This window comes from Chaetura pelagica, unplaced genomic scaffold, assembly GCF_000747805.2.
Source record: "Chaetura pelagica isolate M959 unplaced genomic scaffold, ChaPel_1.0 scaffold171, whole genome shotgun sequence".
Taxonomy (NCBI): domain Eukaryota; kingdom Metazoa; phylum Chordata; class Aves; order Apodiformes; family Apodidae; genus Chaetura; species Chaetura pelagica.
Window position 1 is genome coordinate 295,891 of NW_009952066.1, and position 10,241 is coordinate 306,131.

General features: G+C 38.8%; 1 protein-coding gene across 1 annotated transcript in view; it reads left to right on the forward strand.

Annotated features, from left to right (window-relative positions):
- Positions 1–858: 858 nt before the first annotated feature.
- SMEK2 (SMEK homolog 2, suppressor of mek1 (Dictyostelium)) overlaps positions 859–10,241 on the forward strand; it is a 19,882-nt gene continuing 10,499 nt past the window's right edge. The window contains exons 1-4 of the mRNA XM_010004896.1: positions 859–913; positions 970–1,025; positions 6,229–6,327; positions 7,372–7,992. Coding sequence (XP_010003198.1) covers positions 859–913; positions 970–1,025; positions 6,229–6,327; positions 7,372–7,992 — 831 coding nt within the window. The remainder of the gene's footprint in view (positions 914–969; positions 1,026–6,228; positions 6,328–7,371; positions 7,993–10,241) is intronic.

Below are 10,241 nucleotides of genomic sequence, written 5' to 3' on the forward strand. Positions count from 1 at the left end.
CCCAGAGGAATTCCCCCTCTCCCCCCCACCCCCACCCGCCGCCTTTCTTCCCCTCCTTTAGCTCGCGGCTGCGTTCAGCGTTTCTCTCCCCCGAGAGCCGCAGCCGTGCTCGCCACCGCCGTGGCCCTCACGCTTTTCCCCCTTACACATGCCCTGGCCGGCTGCGGCACTTTTGACTGAGTAGAAATGAAGTTGTTACATGTGACGACGTCTGGTTCCCTTTCGGAGTAATTTTGTTCCCTTCTGAAGTGCTCTTTTTCTCCCTTCCTACTATAAAAAGTTATTTGGTGGTTCCTTCCTCCCTCCCCCCAGAATTTCACTGATTGTTTTCGGGTTGTGTGACGTTCTTCGTGTTTTATGGTACTTTAAAGTCACTTTAAGGTCTCTTTTGGAGGGGGGAGGGTATAGGTTTGCCACTTCGTCAGCCGACAGGTGCTAATGTGCTAAATAAACTACCTAAGACTGGTATAAATTAGTCTGTAGCTGTTGCCAGGATACATACACTACTTGCATACGTAAGATAACGTCCCTGGGTTTATAGTATCTAGATGATTCACTTCTGAAGGGCAGTTGAAGGAAATAAAAGCAAGTGGCCCACGTGTCTTCTGTGAGCAAAAACATTTTTATGCTGGGCAGCATGCTGCCTGGTGCAGATCTGTACAGATTTAGTACACAGCCTTTATGCAAACTAGTTGTTACACCAGGTGTCAGGAGAAAAAACAGTGCTAGAGAATTTTGGTCTAAATTAAAAAAGAAAAATACATTTTAATTTAGATACTTTTGTTTAATGTTGTCCTTACTTGTCTTACGTTACGGAAATATGTTTAAAGAAGATGGTTCTTCTGTGCTTTCTGGAAGATGCAGATTAAGTTGAGCCATATATTGGCTGGCACGTGGGCAGTTGTCGTAAGATGTATGGAGATGCTTAATTTGTTAAACTCAGTAAATATCTCTTGATGCCTTTTTCAGGTTCACTACTGTTAGAATCGAAGATAAATCCAAATACTGCGTATCAAAAACAGCAGGCAAGTATTACTCCTGGGCTTTATTTTTTTCTGATTACTGATGCAGAGTAATTGTTTTATGCTCAAATTCATCTTAATTTTCAGAAGAAAAAAAACAAAGCAGCGTGTCATGGAATTGACAATGCTGCTATTTTTCACAGAGGTGAAAAACATGCTTAAAAGCAGTAGGTGCTATAATGCTTAATGTTATAAAAATTAAAATGTGGGTCTCCTAAAAAAACCTCTTGGACTTCAGGCTTTGAAGAGAATATATGCATTTTGGATAAATTCTGAAGCCATTACAGGATAAAAAGTTAGAATTGTACTTGTGAAACTTTTGTCTCCCATCTCAGGCTGTATGAAATAATTGCCACATTAGGAAGGCAAAACATTGGCCAGCTCTTACAGCATATTTACTACTTGAGTTCTTTTTCTGGGAATAACATGAAGAAAATTGTGGGACTTTGTTTGTTTGTTTTAAGCCTTGAAAATTTCTGCTATCCTCAGTGAAGTGACTAGCCATGGCGAGATTTACTTGCAGGGTTGCCTTTCCTGGGGGTAAGCCTGCTGCAAAACAGAAGTGAGACAGTTGGGAGCTATGTTAATAGGTCATTTTTGTTTGATCCATTAAAAAAATTAGCTTACTAAATCCCTTTTTCTTTTACCACTTTTATTGTGTTTTTTCTTTTTCTGCATTAGTTTTTGATGTCTCTGCCTACATTGTTATTAGTAGTTTTTTTCTGTCTATTCCTTTGCTCTGCAGTAGATTCTCCATTCCTTTTGTTCAGTGTTTTATACTGCTCTTCATCGTTATGGTATCCAGAGGTGTTTCAGCACTAGAAAACAGTAACTTCCTAATCATGAAGAGAAAAATCTTTAGGGTTTTCATTTGTTTTGTCTGTGTTTGGTTTTTTTTTTTCCCCTAGAGGAAAGAGGACAAGCTGTTTTAGGAGGATTTTGAGGGAAGAGAGTTTCATCTAGCTCCTGATCACAGACTGGCTGACTTTAGTGTAGGAGAGAGTCAGAGTCTTGGGCCTAGCTTTTCAGAGGGCTGGGTTTGGTGGTTTCCACTTTTCCCTCATTAGATATTGGTGATTTTAGTCAAGTGAGTGACAGTCAAGGCTTTCCTTGGGCAGGCCACTCTGAGGAAGGAGGACAGCCTTCGTGGAGCTCTGCAGGGTTCTGAAAGTCAAGAGCCCTGAACTGCTTCCTGTTTAGTAGAGGAAACTAATACATGATGAACCATGAATGCAGATTATGTTGCTGTAAAGTTTTAAATTTCTTTTCTTTGTAGCCTGTTTTCTGAAACTTTGTACAACTGATTATTTGAAAGCCTTCTTTACTTAATTGGTAGCAAAGTTTCAAGTGACTTAAGTGGCTTTTGTTGTAGTTTTTCTTGTGGAAGTCTTTGTAAGTTGTAGTTTTGTAAAACTCAAGATGAGGTTTGTTTTGGTTGGCTTTTATTACTGATCCTAGTGCTTTTATGTCCTCGTGGCTGAAAGAGTTTGCTTCACTCTTCAGTCTTTTGAAGAAGTTGGGCGTTGATTTTTTTTTTTTTCTTGCTTGCTTGTTCATGTTTTTTGAAGGGGAATAATGACTGATGATTTCCAGAGACCAATTCTGGGTTTGTCTAACCTCTAAAATCATAGAGCTTTGAGTTGACAGAACTTTTTTCTCAAGTTTTTGTGCTTTCCTCTGAGTAGAGTAGCAAAAAGCAGACCTTAATATAGCATTCCCATGCTTCTCAGTTTGTGAGAATTCAGTCTTGTCTCTAGAAGATGGTAGTATTCAAGCCTCGCTATTTCAGGAGCAGATGCATTTTAAAAAAACTCAGAAGATTTCGGGCAAAATGTTTTGATCCACCAGAGATGAAACAGAAGCGATTCAGAATCCTTTCTTGAATGTTGAAGTCTGTTTCTGTAGGTCGCCTGAAGACTCAGAGGCTGTCCTGATCAGCCCTGGGCAAACGCTTGTAGGTGAACAGCAGTATGCAGAAGAGCTCTCTCTTCCACTTTCCCTAGTTTAGTTGCAGATTTTCATTAAAGTACTGAACATCTTGGGTTTGAGGAAAGCCACAAGACTGTGCAGCTTGATGGAAACATGCATGAAGAACATCTGTCTTCATAGAAATTACTGGAGTGGACTTAGAGGACTGTGATGGCTTGTTGTGATTTGCATAACAACATCCTGTGAAGAAAGAAAACTAACTGATTTTTAGTTGCTGTGTATCAGTCTGTGATTGCCAATGCTAAACTGCTTGTGCTTAAGAGTACTGCAACTTTTGACTAACCATAAACAGGGCAGACTTTGTTATCTTCCTTCCCAAATCATGCTTGGGATTGCTAACTTTTGTGCAGAATTAGGTTCTATCCAGGTATGAAATGTGCTATAATCCTGACCACTTTCTCAAGAGAAATAGGACATAGATTGGACATAGGTGCCAGGCTGCTAAGCATACAACAGAAAAGCTCACCATGCAACAAAAAGGAATATCTTAATTCCATGTATGCAGAGAACATGAGAGCCTGAAGAGCTTTAGACCCCCCTGGATTTTAGGGCATAGGCTTTGGAGAGTTACGTACCTCTGCTGGACACCCGGTGTTGGCTGAAGTGCAGGGTCACGTGCATTCCGCAGGAACTTAAAAAAGTTGTTACCACACCCATTTATTGTTCCACCCTCTGCTGGAGGTTATTATTCCCTGCCAGAACTGGTAGAAGAACATGTCTTCAATGAGAAATCAGATGGATCCACACATTTACTTTGTTCCTTCACCTCCTCCAGCAGTAATTTTCAGTGGCATGACTCTAAGACTTGAAACTGCTACAGAAATCCTTACTGTTAACATTGCTTTGAGATATTAACTCTCCTTTAGGTGAGCTCTATGCTTTTTCAGATCTGAGGTGAAGAATGTGTGCAAATACTGACTTTGCACAGAGTTGCCATCACTCATGACAACAGAGTGATTTGCTTATGGTAAAATCAGAGTTACTTGAGGCCAGCATTTAACACATTTGCAGGGGTGCTCTAAAGCCAGCCTGAGTAGTTTCCAGGGGACTTCTTTCCCTTTCATGCCAGCACGAATATTTATGTTGATGTGGGACTGATTTAGTTGAAATACCTAATTTTGCTGGAGTAGTTTTTATGGTCTTTCGTTCCCTGCCTGGTTCACTTGTGCTGGCATATAAGAAATATGTCTGGGCTCTTCATGGTTTGTCTTAGGCCATGCAGCAACTGTACATGAGACAAGTAGGTCTGATATTAGCATTTGCTATTATTTTCTGATTAAACTAACTTTCAGAAATATTTTTGGAGAAACTTACGTAACTTCTGCTTTGTGTGGGCAGTGCAGATTGAAATGCGTTACCATTCAGTAACTTGAAAATTCTCACAACATTTTTGAGTGCAGTCTCTCTGGATGCATGCAGTCATTAAGTTACTGCAGTATATCTCTTAATCACTGGGCTATGAGTATGACTTCTTCATGTATGTGTCCTTCTTTGTTCATTCTCAGGTCACCTGGAAGTGTATGATTTTGAGTGTTGGGGCATCAGTAATTTCACAGAACATTTCAAGATAAACATTTCAGATTCTGACTTTCAAAAGAAAACCAGATCATGGAGCTGATCAGTCTTTTCAGTTCCCAGTTTCCTTGAGTCCCAGTTCCACTGCTCACTCTAACTTGGCATACTGCACACAGAACTTCAGCTGTCCATGAGCCGAGGATGAGGGTGGACAGCTGTAAGCAAAAACCATTTCAACTATATGAAGCTGTGCCATTTGTGCACGTGAATCGGAGCCTGAAATCAGGGACACTAGCTATTAATATTCCTGCCCGTAGAACAAAAGTGCAAGTGTAATACAGGGCACTGTAGTATAAACAAACAGCTCTCAGGAGCAGCATTAAAACCATAGTGCAGTGAGCTCAGTTCTTTCCAGAAAGGAAAAACTTTAAAGCAATATATAAAAATGAAAAAGGAAAAAAACAAACAACAACAGAAAAAAACACCCAGCTTTGAGCTTGTGGTAATGCTGTTGTTAAGTGTGGCATGTGATTATCTTTTGGAAGCTGACCTACTGCTACCCACAAAGGGAACCCAAAGGTCCTTTCGGGGTAAAGATGAGAGGGGGCAGCAGGAGGGTCTGTTTCTTGTTGCCCCTGTAGTTTCGTAAGTTATATTGGGTGTCTGTAAACCAGTCACACATTTGTTTGGGTTTGATTGCTAAGACAAAGATACCACTTAGACTATTTTATTTACAATAAAGTGATGCATAAGGTAAACACAAGCTACATTGTTGACCTTTATAAATGTGGGAATTACTGTATTGGCCATTAAGCAAGGACCTGCTGGTGTTTAAAAAAATAAAATAAATAAAAAAGCTCAGGAAGTCAACAGGCTTGGCAGTGTTGGACCATTTTTCTGAAGCTCATCTAATGCACTGCAAGGTTAGCAGAGAGCTGTTGCCTTTGAACATTTTATTATGAAGATGAGTTTACTGTTGGATGCTGAACTATACATTTGAATGTCAAAGCACAGGCTTATATTCCTTACAGTACAGCAACAAGTGTCCTAATAAAACCTTGTTAAAAAATCCTTTTCAGTCTGTCCAGAAATTCCAGTGAATCTTCCAGGTATACTATGCACAAGCTGAATTGATAGAGGCAGGAGTAACAGAGGAAAAAAACGTGCTTAAATAAAAATATCTATTAGCAAGATATTTTGACTTTACTAGGAACTTAGGTGTTTTATTATTTAGGCTGTCTGTCTTTTAATTCAGAAAAGAATATTTTAAAATTTGGCCTTCTCACATGTCTGAGGCTGTATTAAACCCTTTCTGAGGAGAAAACATTGCAATCTTGTTTTTTTGTTTTTACTTTATTTGATATGAGAAGAATTAAATTGTTAGTGCAGGTTGATCTGTAATGTTTGCATTCCCTTTTCAAGACTTAGCTCAGAAGTAGATTGCAGAAAAATGCTAAGTAGTTTAGATATTAAAAAAGTATATTTAAATATATAAGATGTAAGGTAGTGTTCAGAAAATAGCAAAAAAGAGAGCTGATGTCCCCTATGGTAGGACAGGTGATACAATATTTTAATGTTTTACCTTCTTTTTTGACAAGTGTAACTTTAATTAAAACCGTTCATAAGACACAGCCTGAGGGAATATAGATTTGTATGCTGTGTAGACCTGATTCAGAAACAATTTTGGTTTTGTCTTAACCAGGACACCCTGATTGTTTGGTCAGAAGCAGAAAACTATGATTTAGCACTGAGTTTTCAAGAAAAAGCTGGCTGTGATGAAATTTGGGAAAAAATCTGCCAGGTACAGTTCACTTTAAATACTCTGTTTCTTCTAGGTGTTTTAGTATCTTCTATGACTTGATCTGTTTGTGCTGCAATGTCTTAAGTTGCCACTGTTTAGAATGGAGTTTGTTGCTTTCACAATTGAACTTCATGCTTTTGAAAAATCAATGTAAGGAGAAGCTCAGGTGCTACAGATTTTAGGAGAGATTTTTGGAGGGGGGTTTGTTTTGATTTTAAATAAAAGGGGAATGCCAGCATAACACATTTTAGTTGTCCTCCCAGGCAGCCTTAGGGTGCTGATTTGTTGGAGAGTGGTGGAAGTGAAAATGTGTTGTAATGCGTAAGGAGCTGGATATTTCACTGTGAGAAGCAAAAAGGTGGCACTGCACTATGAGCTCAGAAACCTGCAGTGATATTTTTTTAATCAAGACCTAGGTCTTATTGACTGTTTGTGTTTTACAGATATTTCAACCTTCATTGTTGTATCACAAAACAGTTCAGATTTTATACTTTCAGTTCTGAAAGTAACAAGTCAATGGAGTTGCACCGATGTGAACTTAAAAGAGGAAACCTGGGCTGGAATTGATCATAATCTTCTCAGCTTTTATGATGCAGTGTAAAGCTAATGAAACATAGAACTCAGAATTCCTAGCAGTTTCCTAGATCAAACCAGGCAATCTAGATGCATTCTTACAGAGTTTTGGGTTCTAAGTGCTGTTGTTGAAAGGTACTTATCCTAGTAACTGCAAACATTTGCATGTCATAAACAGTCCACGATTTAAATTGTGGCTAAGCTGATGCTCAGTCTGAGAGGGTGATCTTCACATGGTAAGACTTCTTGTCTGCACAGGTGCTGTTAGGACTTTGGTTTGTTTTAGTTTTATGACAAATGTACTGCTGAGGATAATGGTGATTGAGAGGCATCAAGCTTACTCCTCTGTACAGACAGGCATTTTCAAGGCAACTGAAAGTATGAAGTGCTTACACACATTACTTCAGTTATTGGTCTTATTATTTTTGTGTATGTTTTGGTATGAGACAGTAATTGTGCAACCCCTCTTAGGTTCAAGGGAAGGATCCTTCAGTGGAAGTCACACAGGACCTTATTGAGTCAGAAGAGGAACACATAGAAGAAATGCCTGAAACTAGTCCCTTGATCGACCTTCCTACTTGTGAACTCAACAAACTTGAAGAGATTGCTGACCTAGTTACCTCTGTTCTCTCCTCACCCATCCGTAGAGAAAAACTAGCGCTGGCCTTGGAGAATGAAGGCTATATTAAAAAACTGCTACAGCTCTTCCAAGTCTGTGAGAATTTAGAGAACACTGAAGGCTTACATCATTTGTATGAAATCATTAGAGGAATTTTGTTCCTCAACAAAGCAACTCTGTTTGAGGTGATGTTTTCTGATGAGTGTATTATGGATGTTGTTGGATGCCTTGAGTACGATCCTTCTTTGGCTCAGCCGAAACGGCACAGGGAGTTCTTGACCAAAACAGCAAAATTTAAGGAGGTTATTCCTATAACAGACTCTGAACTCAGGCAAAAAATACACCAGACTTACAGGGTACAGTATATTCAGGACATCATCTTGCCAACACCGTCTGTTTTTGAAGAGAATTTTCTTTCTACCCTCACTTCCTTTATTTTCTTCAACAAAGTTGAGATTGTCAGTATGTTGCAGGTAAGTGATTTTTAATGTGGTATAGGTGGATTATGTATAGATACCTCTAAGCTGTAGTTTCAAAATTTATTACAGATCTTTAATGCTTTTTATTTGCACAATGTTTTGAATGTTTCCTATTCTGATACCTTTTGTGTTTTAAAAATTACACATTTCAGGTGAGTATGCTAATATTTTTAAATGGGTTGTAAACAGCTAAAGGTCATTCTTCATTCACAAGAAACTTTTTGTGTTATTTATCAGAGATGTTTGTGGCATCTTTATAAAAAATTCTTAATCTGTAATTCAAAAGAGCATGCTCAGAACCATTCCTGTTATACTGCTATGTCAAACATTCATGATGTAGTATGAAGTAAGTAATTCGGGGCTTTTTCTTCACACTGATATCCAAAACTAATAATTAATAACCAACATTTTACTATATAAAATAGCTTACTGGGTACTTTGCAGTCAGAAGTAGGCTTAAAAGCTGTTGGGTGTGACTGAACTGTGGAAGAAGCCTTGGTAAAGAGCTCTGCATGAACTTCATGACGTTTTGGGTATTTTCAGTTCACGTTTTGTTGTGCAAACAAATGAGTAACAATGTGGTTTATTTTGTTCATGACCTGTGTCCTTAGAAACACGGTATGTTTGTATAGACTGGAACATTGCAAACCTGTCAAGTGTGGGTAGCCTGCAAAATGGGAAGAGGTATAGAGGGAGGGTAGTTAACACTGTGGAAAGATAGGGGCACTGGAGAATCAACATTATCATAGGGAATATTTCTAAAGAATGCAGTAGAGGACTAGGAAAAAAAATTGACATGAAGGAATTGCAGAGAATTGCATGAATAAGCTTTTGGGCTCCTTTATACTTTCTTCCTTGTTGAACAGCAGAAGGAAACTGAAATGTAAATCCCACTTGCAAAATTAATTACTTTGCCTTAAATACAGATTTTCTTGTTACTTTTTTGCATATATTACTTTTCAAAAACTAAAGAAAAAAAAGTCAGTATTATTTTCCTGAGGCCACACTTCTCTTTCCATTTAGAGATTTTTAAGGTTGTAAAGTTTTTTATTTTTCATTTAGGCTTTACTGTACTGAAAATTTAATTGCACCTTAACAGAAAACTGCAATTTCCTGTTACCTCTAGTACTCTTTGAAGAAGGTTCTGAAACCCTCTGACAGTTCTTTCCTACTCTGTCACTGCTGTCTTTGCCATAGTAGAGAGAGTATCTGATGGCACATAGGTTTGTCTCTATGTTTTAAAGACTGTAATTGATGATTTACAAATACCATTGATACTTCCATCAGTTGAGCTGTCTTGAGAACTACAAACTAAGAAAAGGAACATACATGGAAGGGATGTTATTGATAGCATGCTTGAGGAAAATATCATCATTATAGAATGGTTTGGGTTGGAAAGGACCTGAAAGACCATTTAGATCCAGCCCCCCTGCATTGGCAGAGATATGTCCCACTAGATCAAGTTGCTCAGGCCCCATCCAACTTGCCCTTGAATACTTCCAGGAATGGGAGAATGACAACCACCAAGTAAAAATATTACCTGTCTCAGTGTTAAGTGTCCAGACATTCAGGAGAATCGTGCTATTTTGATAGGCGACCCACAAAATTATGTGATTTATACACAATGTATTTTAATTAATTTTAGGAATGAAGCTTTTTATCAGTGCAGACTGTTTGAACCATCTAACCTCAGTACAATCCATGTAGTATGGACCTCAGATTCAGGACCGTTTTTGCAGTCCTCTGGTGTAAATCAGATTTTTGTTGTGGCACAAGAACTCTAAAGCTCCTTTGGCATTGGTGAACACGTTGGGAGTCTTGTTACCCTGAATACACTGGCAAAGCTCTCTCCGAGAGTGCAGTTACAGGAGTGACAGCTTGTGTTTGCCACTGCAGTAAAGCTCCTTTAGATGTGCCTCCAAGCAGGAGATCCCAGTGCTGCTGTGGATGGAAGGCAGCCACGTGGGAACCTGGAAAACAGTTCCAGAGCCATCTTGTGCTTCAGGACATCAGGAATACACTGTGGCAGCCTTAGCCAGGCAAGAAATCTCTCTGGTGCCAAATGTTCTGTAGTGGAGATTTTCTAGGCTATCTGTTGTTACTTGTGGTACAGTTTGTTTTTTTTTTACAGGCTTAATTAAGCCGTTAAAGCCAACAAAGCTCAGAATAAACTGCTAAGTCAATGTATGTTATGGTCTCTCTGATGTTCATTCCACATATTATTTTTTGTGAAGCACTTCTTT